This window comes from Myxocyprinus asiaticus, chromosome 1, assembly GCF_019703515.2.
Source record: "Myxocyprinus asiaticus isolate MX2 ecotype Aquarium Trade chromosome 1, UBuf_Myxa_2, whole genome shotgun sequence".
NCBI classification, from domain to species: Eukaryota; Metazoa; Chordata; class Actinopteri; order Cypriniformes; family Catostomidae; genus Myxocyprinus; species Myxocyprinus asiaticus.
In genome coordinates this window covers 26,624,724-26,638,515 of record NC_059344.1, presented here as the reverse complement: position 1 = coordinate 26,638,515, position 13,792 = coordinate 26,624,724, and the positions used below count along the sequence as shown (strand labels likewise).

Genomic DNA, 13,792 nt, shown 5'->3' with positions numbered 1-13,792 from the left:
TTTTTGTTTTTTTGGTGTGAATTAATGCATGAAATTCAGTTTAATTCTGAAGTCTTTATTTTTTTATACACATCTACATATTTACAGGTATCTTGTTTTACACCCCTTGGATATGGGGAACTTACAAACACTACACACATAATCAACAACACAAAGCACCCCACGCTTACACAAACTCAAAACATCACACCCACTTTCTCGCCATCAGATCAAATGATCGCAAGAAGTAATCACTCATCTCACTAACGCACGATTCAAAGCAACCCACACAAATATACGTACATGGGGCTACCACACACATTCACTTTTTACAAAAGAACATACAAGCTTCACTCAATACACATCAGTAAAAATGGCCTCTCTTATACTCATGACCACACATACAGAGGCACTCAATCAGAATACTCTTTTTCCTCATTATCATCATTGTCATTGTTTAGCTCTTCCATCATGTCCTGTTGGTAGTGTTCCCAGCTCCGCCTGCTGTAAGAGTGCTCTTCACTCCAGCAACCTGAAGAAAACCGTAACATTATACTGTAAACACTGCATTTGAAAGACGTAAAATGCAATTGCTGAAGCAAAGGCAAATAATAGCAGAAAAACACATTGTATTCTTTAACGCTGTAAAGCCTGACATTTTTTTTTTTTTTTTACATTAAACCGTTTTTAGTACCATTAGACAACTATAAAAAGAAATCATAAAACATCTGCAGATGTTTTTATTTTATTTTTTATTTTTTTTAATGTTTCATATTTGATACATTAGGCTTTAAAGGTCATTATCCTCTTGAGGCCCAGCAATTCATTTTAAATAGGACATTTGTTATTTAAGTTTTTTTTAGCCCATACATGCTACGATGGTAAATCTTGGGGTATTATCAGAGGACTCCCTGGGCTTTTCAGAGACACCAAATGTTTGAGAGTTTGGCCATGACGACAACAACAATTCCTTGGTCTATAAATATGGATTGAAATGTTTCACAGTTCAATTCAGCACATCAAATACAATATGAATGAGATTTTTTTCAATAAACAATTTATCATGTATTTTGTGCATCAAACACTATATTGACATTTAAAAAATGGAAATTGTAAAACCTTTTTGCTGGGTCTCAGGAACTTCATAATAGATTGTAATGAAAAATGATATCTTTATAATGACAGAGCAGGCTGCATATATGAAAATACACAGAAATATTAGTTCACACTTTAAATATATTTTATAAAAAAGTATATGTCAGAATTTTCAAAGCTCTGTGATTTTAAAAAATATTTTTATAGTGGGCATGAATGTAATGTAATGGTGATTGAGAGATATACCTCAAAAGCCTGTTGTATCACATTTGATACACATGAATTTCAATGGGCTTTTTCAATAAAATAATATTCAAAATTTTAACCAAGCACAAGTTGCTTATATTCAGCAAATACCCTTTTTAAAATATCAGTAACAATATAATAATTACTGTCACTTTTACTTTATTAAAATAAGCTGTCATTTATCCCAACATAAGAGTAATTGTTTGCGGAAGTCCGCCGGCATTTTAAATAATCGATATAAACGTTGAAACCACTTTTCACAAATAACCACTAGATGGTGCCATAAACATGTTAAACAAGAAACTTACATACCATATGTTGTTTGGCTTTTCAGCTTGAACAGAGAGTGAAACAGGAGCCGTCAAACATTGTGTATCTTATTTGATACACACGGCGTTAAAGAGTTAATAAGAAGCCATTTGGTTTATTTATAGGTTTGCAGCAATATCTAGAGTTTTAGTAAGTTTCAGAAAAAGGGTACCAGGGATTCAAGGGATAGTTCACCCAAAAATAAAAATTCAGTCATTTTTTACTCAAACTCGTATTGTTACAAATCTTTATGGGTTTCTTCTGTGGAACACAAAAGATGTCGTCACCATTCATTTTCATGGAAAAAAGATGCAATGAAAGTGAATGGTGACTGAGACTGTCAATCTGCGTAAAATCTCTTGTTTGTGCTCCACTCAAGAAAGAAAGTCATACAGGTTTGGAATAACATTATTGGCAGATGAATGATGAAAGTCAAAATTAATCAAAGAAGTTTCATGTTTGGAATTTTCAACTATCCCTTATATAACAATAAGATATCTGACCTCCATAACGCTCCTCAGCATCACTGTCACCCTCACTGCCCTCATCTGGGTAGTCATTTCTCCAGTTGCTCTCAGCATTCTCATCATCCTCATCTTCATACACCTCTTCCTCTAAGGCCACTTCATCAGGAACCTGTCAAGGAAAAACCAACACCCAATCAATTGAGTTAATGCACAGAACAAGGTGCAAGTAGGAATGTGTCTTAAAGAGAGAGAGATACTCTACTAACCAGCTCTCCCTCTTGTGTGTAGGGTCTGACAGACAGAATGTCTTGTATCCAGCCTGGTGTGACTGTCTCCTGGTAGTACAAGTCATACACATAATCGTCCTCTTTCTCTCGATGTTCAGTTCCGAGCACGTCTCCCGACACACTCAGTTTCTCCCGAATCATCTTCATAGAGTTACACAAAATCGTCTCGGGATCAGACACCACAGTCTGGGGAAAAGAATAAATGAACTGTTGTTCAAATTCTACTTTATCATTTGTGAGCAAAACAAAAAATTTCCACAAAAGTAGAGAAAATAATTAGACAATATTTTGATAGCACCACAAATTTACCCTATAAAGTGAAATCTAACTTCAAATGGCTTATTTATAGTTTTCTATGGATATTAAGCTGGAATATAATAATTTAAACATCGAAAAAAAATGACACACATCAGCTTTAATGAAAATTCATAACCAATAAGAAGCAGACAATAGAATGAAAATTTAAGAGTGAGGGCTTCTTGAGATGCACATGTTATTTTCAGAAGTTCACATTTAATTTGGCTTTACCTTGCCAGGCGCCTTCACATCATCATCCTCATGCAAAATATCAAACACTTGCACTTCTCCCAAAGGCAAGCTGTCATGGCTCTCTGTTTGGCTGTCATTGGTCTGCTCTCCTTCTCTGGCAGGAGCAGGCTCTGTGGGCAGTCCTGCCCGGTGACTGGAGAGGATCCGGTATCTTTCCTCTCGCCTGGTGCTCCATTTGACACTGCGCAGATCACCTATGATCCTCTGAGCGCTTCCTTGTGATGGACGCAAGGCATGATGGGCTAGACGTGGGCGTGCCAGAGCCTCACGGACATGTGTCTGTACCGGAGCATCCTGTAAAGATAAAGGCTGTATGTGAGACTTTGATAGGCAGTTATAATGATCCATGTGTGGTGTGAAGGAAATCAGTTACTGACTGAAAGAAATTATATTTATTTAGATTTAACTGCATCAATTATTATGACCGGTCCGGGAGGACTTATTCATTCATCATTCATTCATGCATCTTTCAAAACTGTGTGGTAGTCTTCGAATGCTGATTTTTCAGAATATTGTCAGATCAGCTGACATTGCTTATGGCCTTCATACCCAAAATATCTTTCTAACAATTATGGATGTGCCACGGTGGTCGACTAATCGACTAGATTAAATTACTGTTGTTGACTACTAACATTAATATTTTTAGTGGTGATTTTAATGGGAGGTTTTAATTATCAAATTAATTGCTTTGTGTAATTATAGCTTGCTGTGCTTAAAAGTGAATAATAGTCAGCACAGTAAACCTTCTGCAAGAAGTTTAGTCTCTTTAAAGGGATATTCCAGGTTCAGTACAAATTAAGCTCAATCGACATCATTTGTGGCATAACATTGATTAAATTATTTTTGACTCATTCCTCCTTTTCTTTAAAAAAAGCAAAAATTGAGGTTACAGTGAGGCACTTACAATGGAAGTGAATGGCGGGCCAATTTTTGAACATTAAAATACACTTTTTTTCAAAAGTTTAGCCACAAGACAAAGAATATGCATGCAAACATGATTTTAGTGTGATAGTCACTAACCTTTTCTGTGTAAAATTATAACCAATTTTACAACTTCGTTTCCAAGACGATGTAATGTCAACAAACCCTAAAACGACTGTAAAAATGTAAATTTAAATAACTTCACTGCTCAAATAATACACAAGATTTAACAGAATAGTTAATGCGAGTGCTTTTATAAAATTATAAGCTTCACATTTTTGTTTAAACCCTCCAAAAATTGGCCCCATTCACTTCCATGGTCTCCATTCACTTTCATGGTCTCCATTCACTTTCATTGTAAGTGCCTCACTGTAACCTCAATTTTTCCTTTGTTTAAAGAAAAGCAGGGACGGGTCGAAATACATTTTTGTGGTAATCAACATTATGCCACAAACGCTGTTGATTGAGCTTAACTTGGATTAAACCCGAAACATTCCTTTAAGCTTTAAGTTTAGTCCATTTATGCACCGCTGCTGTTTCATCCATGAAAGTGTCTCATCAACAATACATTACAAGATGATCAGTGTCGGACATTAGATCCTCTGCTGTGAGTTATGTTCCTATAGTTGTGAAGTGATTTGGAGAGATTGAAGTCTTTTCCTGATTTTTCAGACACTACTTGCCTAAAAAAAAGGTTTAAACAGCTTGATGTTGTGAACTAGATGTGTACCCGCATCATTATCTTGCAGTTCTGTGCTTTTGAATGTGCAGCGAGGATCACCTTGAGACTCCCAAGTGTTCTGGTTACATTGAAATGCATCATTCTGCGTTCAGTATGTGCACAAGAGATTTTGTACCGCTCTGTGTTAGAGCCTCTTATTTCTTACCTTGATAGTTTTGTGCAATAAGATGTAATAGTTATTTAGCCTGTATATTTGTTGAATATCCATTAGTTGTCATGTTGAAGTGCTGCGCTTAGCATCCGTATAGGCCTTTTTCACGCTAGCACCATCTCTGATTTCTAATGGTAATGACAACGAGGCTGTGAGGGATAGACTTACAGTCTCTTCAATGGCACAAACGGTATAAAGCTGTATAAAGCTCCTAGATCACAGTCTGGAGTTCTTTGTATACTGAATGTTCTTGGACAGATATTTTATCAATGTTTTGTCTGCGGAACGATCCAAAATACTTTAAACTGCAGTACAGCGCATTGAAGAGACTGTTAGTCCATCACTCACAGCCTCGTTGTCATTCCAATTAAAAATCAAAGATGGGGGGTCTGGGTAGCTCAGCGAGTATCGATGCTGACTACCACCCCTGGAGTCGCGAGTGACTCCAGCCAGGTCTCCTAAGCAACCAAATTGACCCAGTTGCTAGGGAGGGTAGAGTCACATGGGGTAACGTCCTCGTGGTCGCGTTTAGTGGTTCTCGCTCTCAATGGGGTGCGTGGTAATTTGTGCATGGATCGCGGAGAATAGCATGAGCCTCCACATGCTGTGAGTCTCCACGGGTTCATGCACAGCGAGCCACGCGATAAGATGCGCGGACTATCTCAGAAGCAGAGGCAACCGAGACTTGTCCTCCGCCACCCGGATTGAGGCGAGTAACCATGCCACCACGTGGACCTAGTAAGTAGTGGGAATTGGGCATGTCAGATTGGGGAGAAAAAAAAAAAAAAATCAAAGATGCCGCTAGCGTGAATAAGGTCTATATCCCTCTGAAATGTGGCTGATCGGGGTCATGTCAATTATACAGACTCCAAGCATTTACATTGTAGGACATATTTTATATAAAGACATTTTTTCTCAATTTCCACTTCCCCCTTTTTTTTTTTTTTTTTTTTTGATTTACTACCTTTTCCTTTTTTTTAATGCAACCACTTTCTTAAAATGTTTTATTTTCTAATACGTGAAGCATACATGGATTGGATGTAAAGATCTGTCTATCATATATCTATCTACCATATATACAGGTGCATCTCAAATTAGAATGTCGTGGAAAAGTTCATTTATTTCAGTAATTCAACTCAAATTGTGAAACTCGTGTATTAAATAAATTCAGTGCACACAGACTGAAGTAGTTTAAGTCTTTGGTTCTTTTAATTGTGATGATTTTGGCTCACATTTAACAAAAACCCACCAATTCACTATCTCACTGCTTGACTGGCCAGCAAACTCACCAGACCTGAATCCCATAGAAAATCTATGGGGTATTGTCAAGAGGAAAATGAGAAACAAGAGACCAAAAAATGCAGATGAGCTGAAGGCCACTGTCAAAGAAACCTGGGCTTCCATACCACCTCAGCAGTGCCACAAACTGATCACCTCCATGCCACGCCGAATTGAGGCAGTAATTAAAGCAAAAGGAGCCCCTACCAAGTATTGAGTACATATACAGTAAATGAACATACTTTCCAGAAGGCCAACAATTCACTAAAAATGTTTTTTTATTGGTCTTATGATGTATTCAAATTTTTTGAGATAGTGAATTGGTGGGTTTTTGTTAAATGTGAGCCAAAATCATCACAATTAAAAGAACCAAACACTTAAACTACTTCAGTCTGTGTGCAATGAATTTATTTAATACACAAGTTTCACAATTTGAGTTGAATTACTGAAATAAATGAACTTTTCCACGACATTCTAATTTATTGAGATGCACCTGTATATATATATATATATCATGATCCATCTATCAGTCATTTATCTATTCATTTATTCTGTCTCTTACTGTGCCTATTGTTATGTTTTAGCAATTATTGTAACATCTTGTTCTGTTTGCACACGTTTGCACGTGCACTTTATGTAGAAATGTGTAGGTCTTATTTAGTTCTGTGTAGTCTCGTGTAGTTCTGTGTTTGTTTTATGTAGCTCCATGGTCCTGGAGGAACGTTGTTTCATTTCACTGTATACTGTACTAGCTGTATATGGTTGAAATGACAATAAAAGATACTTGATTTGATCTATCATCTATCTATCTATCTATCTATCTATCATACAACTATCTATCATTTACTTATCTATCATATATCTACAATTTATCACCTATCTATCATCTATCTAGCTAACATACATTTGTGCTCAAAAGTTTGCATACCCTTAGAGAATTGGTAATATATGTACCATTTTTAAAGAAAACATGAGTGAGCAGGCAAAACACATTTCTTTTATTTCTTATGTGATTCATATTCAGCTGTATGTTATAACAGAATGGCACAATCATAAAACAAAACATGGCAACAAAGAAAATAATGAAATGACCCCTGTTCAAAAGTCTGCATACCCTTAGTTCTTAATACTGTGTATTGCCCCCTTTAGCATCAATGACAGTGTGCAGTCTTTTGTAATAGTTGTCTAAGAGGCCCCAAATTCTTGCAGGTGGTATAGCTGCCCATTCGTCTTGGAAAAATGCCTCCAGGTCATGCAAAGTCTTTGGTCATCTTGCATAAACCGCACGTTTGAGATCTTCCCAGAGTGGCTCGATGATATTAAGGTCAGGAGACTGTGATGGCCACTCCAGCACCTTCACCTTTTTCTGCTGTAACCACTGGAGGGTCAACTTGGCCTTATGCTTAGGGTCATTGTCGTGCTGGAAAGTCTAAGAGCGTGCCATACGCAGCTTTCATGCAGAAGAATGCAAATTGTCTGCCAGTATTTTCTGATAACATGCTGCATTCATCTTGCCATCAATTTTCACAAGATTCCCCGTGCCTTTAGAGCTCACACAGCCCCAAAACATCAGTGAGCCACCACCATGCTTCACAGTGGTGATGGTATTCTTTTCACTATAGGCCTTGTTGACCCCTCTCCAAACATAGCGCTTATGGTTGTGACCATAAAGCTCTATTTTGGTCTCGTCACTCCAAATTACAGTGTGCCAGAAGCTGTAAGGCATGCCAAGGTGTTGTCGGGCATACTGTAACTGGGCTTCTTTCTGGCAACTCGACCATGCAGTTAATTTTTGTTCAAGTATCGTCGTATTGTGCTCCTTGAAACAACCACACCGTCTTTTTCCAGAGCAGCCTGTATTTCTTTTGAGGTTACCTGTGGGTTTTTCTTTGTATCTCGAACAATTCTTCTGGCAGTTATGGCTGAAATCTTTCTTGGTCTACCTGATCTTGGCTTGGTATCAAGAGATCCCCGAATTTTCCACCTGTTAATAAGTGATTGAACAGTACTGACTGGCATTTTCAAGGCTTTGGATATCTTTTTATATCCTTTTCCATCTTTATAAAGTTCCATTACCTTGTTACGCAGGTCTTTTGACAGTTCTTTTCTGCTCCCCATGGCTCAGTATCTAGCCTGCTCAGTGCATCCAAGTGAGAGCAACAAACTCATTGACTATTTATACACAGACACTAATTGCAATTTAAAAAGTCACAGGTGTGGGAAATTAACCTTTAATTGCCATTTAAACCTGTGTGTGTGTCACCTTGTGTGTCTGTAACAAGGCCAAACATTCAAGGGTATGTAAACTTTTGATCAGGGCCATTTGGGTGATTTCTGTTATCATTATGATTTAAAAAGGAGCCAAACAACTATGTGATAATAAATGGCTTCATATGATCACTATCCTTAAATAAAAGACAGTTTTTTTTGCATGATCAGTCATATTTTCAAAATCAATGCCAAAATTTCACAATTTCTGCCAGGGTATGCAAACTTTTAAGCACAACTGTATATCCATCTATCTATCTATCTACCATATATCTATCTATATATCTACCATCTATCTATCTATCTATATATATATATATATATATATATATATATATATATATATATATATATATATATATATATATATAATTTATCTGTCATATATATCATTTATCTATCTATATATCATATATCTATCATCTATCTATCATTTATCTATCTACCATTTATCTATCAATCATATATCTATCCATCATATATCTATTTACCTATCATCCATCATTTATCTATCTATCTGTATATTATATATCTATCATCTACCTATCTATCATTTATCTGTCATATATATATATATACAGGTGCATCTCAATAAATTAGAATGTCGTGGAAAAGTTCATTTATTTCAGTAATTCAACTCAAATTGTGAAACTCATGTATTAAATAAATTCAATGCACACAGACTGAAGTAGTTTAAGTCTTTGGTTCTTTTAATTGTGATGATTTTGGCTCACATTTAACAAAAACCCACCAATTCACTATCTCAAAAAATTAGAATACATCATAAGACCAATAAAAAAAACATTTTTAGTGAATTGTTGGCCTTCTGGAAAGTATGTTCATTTACTGTATATGTACTCAATACTTGGTAGGGGCTCCTTTTGCTTTAATTACTGCCTCAATTTGGCGTGGCATGGAGGTGATCAGTTTGTGGCACTGCTGAGGTGGTATGGAAGCCCAGGTTTCTTTGACAGTGGCCTTCAGCTCATCTGCATTTTTTGGTCTCTTGTTTCTCATTTTCCTCTTGACAATACCCCATAGATTCTCTATGGGGTTCAGGTCTGGTGAGTTTGCTGGCCAGTCAAGCACACCAACACCATGGTCATTTAACCAACTTTTGGTGCTTTTGGCAGTGTGGGCAGGTGCCAAATCCTGCTGGAAAATGAAATCAGCATTTTTAAAAAGCTGGTCAGCAGAAGGAAGCATGAAGTGCTCCAAAATTTCTTGGTAAACGGGTGCAGTGACTTTGGTTTTCAAAAAACACAATGGACCAACACCAGCAGATGACATTGCACCCCAAATCATCACAGACTGTGGAAACTTAACACTGGACTTCAAGCAACTTGGGCTATGAGCTTCTCCACCCTTCCTCCAGACTCTAGGACCTTGGTTTCCAAATGAAATACAAAACTTGCTCTCATCTGAAAAGAGGACTTTGGACCACTGGGCAACAGTCCAGTTCTTCTTCTCCTTAGCCCAGGTAAGACGCCTCTGACGTTGTCTGTGGTTCAGGAGTGGCTTAACAAGAGGAATACAACAACTGTAGCCAAATTCCTTGACATGTCTGTGTCTTGATGCCTTGACCCCAGCCTCAGTCCATTCCTTGTGAAGTTCACCCAAATTCTTGAATCAATTTTGCTTGACAATCCTCATTAGGCTGCGGTTCTCTCAGTTGGTTGTGCATCTTTTTCTTCCACACTTTTTCCTTCCACTCAACTTTCTGTTAACATGCTTGGATACAGCACTCTGTGAACAGCCAGCTTCTTTGGCAATGAATGTTTGTGGCTTACCCTCCTTGTGAAGGGTGTCAATGATTGTCTTCTGGACAACTGTCAGATCAGCAGTCTTCCCCATGATTGTGTAGCCTAGTGAACCAAACTGAGAGACCATTTTGAAGGCTCAGGAAACCTTTGCAGGTGTTTTGAGTTGATTAGCTGATTGGCATGTCACCATATTCTAATTTTTTGAGATAGTGAATTGGTGGGTTTTTGTTAAATGTGAGCCAAAATCATCACAATTAAAAGAACCAAAGACTTAAACTACTTCAGTCTGTGTGCATTGAATTTATTTAATACATGAGTTTCACAATTTGAGTTGAAGTACTGAAATAAATGAACTTTTCCACGACATTCTAATTTATTGAGATGCACCTGTATATATATATATATATATATATATATCTCATTTATCTATATATAATATATCTATCATCTATCCATATATCTATCAATCATTTTTCTATCTATCTATCATATATCTATCCATCATATACCTATTTGTCTATCATCCATCATGTATTAATCTATCAATCATTTATCATCTATCTACCTACCTACCTACCATATATCTATCTTTCATTATCTATCCATCATATTTCTATCATATATCTATTTATCTATCTATCCATCATTTATCTATATATCTATCTATCATCTATCTATCATACACTTGGCCTACAATGGGTCATACGCTTAACACATGTAGGCAAATAATTGAACTATCATACTCCTATCAATCTTCTTTAACCAATGAAAAGTTGGTGCTGTTGCCTTTTATATTTTGACAGGCATGTTGCCATTTTCACCCACTGTGGTTCGCAAGCTGACGTCATTCCACATCATCGAGGACCACGGAAAACAACTTCCGCATTTCTCGCTTCCGGGGGTGGCCCTCATAGGGTAAACTTACTTCTGGTGTCAACGGCTATTGAAACATAAACAAGATCTGCTAAAAATCTAAGTCTTAATACAACTTAAATAGCACGTAAATGTTTGATCCGATTTACCGCGACTCTACAGATCTCTAATTAACATTCTGACAACTTTGAGGACATAATGCGACCATCCAGCATATTCACTGAGATATTCCAGCTGCTACTGATCTTACACTGGTAATAAATAACTATAATAATAAGATAAAAAAAATTCTCATTGTTATTCTCCGGGAAAATCACGTCTGATCGCACCATGGACAATTTTATAAACAGAGACACTTCTGTCATCTCTCTATCTGATATTTCATCTCATTCACATGCTCCTGACATCATCATAAAACTGAGTGTAGTAAAGTTAATGTTTGTCATTCGGGATAATATTCATTAAACTCTGTATTTCACACCATGAAGCCACACGGTTCAAATTTTGAAATTATATATTTTTTTTCTTCATAGTAATATTATTATCCCTATGAATAAAAGATTTAAACAATGGCTGTGAAATGTTCAGGGAAAAATCCCTTTCGTGAGACGAGGCTGTTTATTCGTTTTTAATCATTTTTGAGAAGTTTATGTAGCTAATGTTGTTCCTATGTAAATCCACACTGTAATATCTGATGTAGTGCTTTACTTTGCACACGTTAATATTGTTATAATCAGTATAAAATGCATTGTTTATTGCACAGTTCCTTATTGCTGCTCTGTTACTGGGATGGGAGGGGGTTAATGTACATTGTGTATATAATATATATAATGGATGAAAATAGATGTGACAGGATGACTTGGTTTCATTAGTTTGATTATTTATACTGCATTTAACGTTTTTGGGAGTTTAATACGAGGTTCAGTGAGACATCGTGAATTTTATTTGTATTTTTGCATCTGTGCTAGGAGTAAAATCAATTTCTCGTGATACGGTGACGTGAGGATTCTCCTTTATGTTAATGAGACGAGCTGATGAAGAAATCACACCAGCGCTGCATTTGAGCAAATAAACTCAGAGACTGCAGCCCGAGTAGCCGAATCAGTCAGAAAAGATGATAAATAATTTCTGTGAACATTATATTGTGACTCGTTGGAAAACAAACCATACAGAACAGGTAAGAAGCGTTTTTCGGGTCAAATGTGTACTAAATACGCCGCAAAGCCGTAGCGGAAGTAGCTTTACCCTGCGGTGACGTAGTTTCCTATTCACGTGAAAAAGGCTAATATAGCGTTACAAACCTCTTGAGATTATTTATTCCGAATACTGACATCAGATGTCATTAACACGTTACCTGTGATGCCACAGTGGCCACTAGTTTGAACACAGAGTTCTCTATCTTGGGCTCCTGTGGTTCTGGTTCGCTCTCATCGCTGGGCTGAGCCGCTGCGGCCTCCGGACGGATCCGCTTACAGGCCAGAAGCAGCGCGTCCGCCGGATCGGTGCCTCTCTTCCTCTTCACCCGCAGAATGGTCGTGCTCGGATCCATTTGGGCAGAGAGACGTCTGCTGTGTCACTACAGAGAGATTTCAGATGACAGACAAACAAATACACTAGCCAGTGACAACAACAACATGCGCTGTCGCCTTTCTTTCTTCACTCGTTTTTTCTCCTTTGGCGGATTTCTCTTGAGTGCCGTCCAAACGGAAAGGCAGCAGCGCCACTCTGTGATGTGGAGGTACTGTATGAATAGGCGAGCTTAAAAAATTGAGCAAATTATGGATGATACCTTACAAGTATCGATTGTATTGCATTATTGATCAAGTGAAGGGGGTTTCATATAAGATGGTACATCGAGTTAGTATGGAAGATATCTGAAAATGCACCTGTTTCATTTACTTTGGGAGTGTCCTAAAGTACAAGTCTTTTGGAGAGAGTTGAAAAATGATTTCCAAATAGAAGCCAAGATATTTTGAACAAACTGATGTGATGTTAAAGTATATTTCAATTTATACTGATAAAAAACAAAATGTAGTATTTACTGTATATGTGATTTAAAGGGATAGTTCACCAAAAAATTACAATCCTCTCATCATTTACTCACCCTCATGCCATCCCAGATGTATAAGACTTTCTTTCTTCTGCTGAACATAAACAAAGGTTTTTAGCAGAATATTTCAGCTCTGTAGGTCCTCACAATGCAAGTGAACTGTGACCAGAACCATGAAGCTCTAAAAGCATATAAATGCAGCATATAAGTAATCCACACGACTCCAGTAGTTAAATCCATGTCAACAGATCAATATTTAATTCCCTTTTTACTATAAATCACATCTATCATATTGCTTCTGAAGACACAGTTTAAACCACTATTAGTACAAGTATGGACTACTTTTATGCTGCTGATACATTCTTCTAAAAATCTTCGTTTGTGGCATACACATCTGGGATGTCATGAGTAAATGATGAGAGAATTTTCCTATTTGGATGAACTGTCCTTTTAATTATAATGACTCATTATTTTATACATAAAGTTAAATGGACAATTCAAAACTGAAATGGAAAACTATGCAACTGTTTACTATGTATACAATTTTTCACTTTTGGTTCTCAATAAATAAATAAACCAAAAAATAGACCTGCGCACTTTTACACAGTTGTTGCAATTATGTGCCTGCAGAGGTCGCGGTTTAATTGGATTGAAATTAAGGTTAACGGAAACAGGCCACCTGAAATCATTGAGTCCGCTTCTGTTCCATCTCTGAAGTTTGTAGTTTATTATGGGTAATAGATAAAAATAGGATTGTGTAGATAAATATCTTATTAAATTAACATATTAAATATTGTGAAATTTTGTTATGCAT

General features: G+C 36.8%; 1 protein-coding gene across 1 annotated transcript; it reads right to left on the bottom strand.

Moving 5' to 3' along the window:
* Positions 1–39: 39 nt before the first annotated feature.
* Positions 40–12,614, bottom strand: LOC127414401 (probable RNA polymerase II nuclear localization protein SLC7A6OS). The gene is made up of 5 exons (XM_051652445.1): positions 12,283–12,614; positions 2,912–3,226; positions 2,363–2,569; positions 2,133–2,265; positions 40–511 (listed from the first exon to the last, which is right to left on the bottom strand). Exons 1-5 carry the CDS (start codon positions 12,475–12,477, stop codon positions 393–395), a joined length of 969 nt encoding a protein of 322 aa, XP_051508405.1. The 5' UTR covers positions 12,478–12,614; the 3' UTR covers positions 40–392.
* Positions 12,615–13,792: the final 1,178 nt, after the last annotated feature.

Bases quoted from the DNA above. Each gene is read 5' to 3' on its own strand.
- LOC127414401 (XM_051652445.1), bottom strand. From the start codon at position 12,477: ATGGATCCGAGCACGACCATTCTGCGGGTGAAGAGGAAGAGAGGCACC. The intron at 2,266-2,362 runs GTTAGTAGAGTA...TTTCCTTGACAG, and splicing joins ACACACAAGAGGGAGAGCTG to GTTCCTGATGAAGTGGCCTT. The intron at 512-2,132 runs GTCAGATATCTT...GGTTTTCTTCAG, and splicing joins TGCTGAGGAGCGTTATGGAG to GTTGCTGGAGTGAAGAGCAC.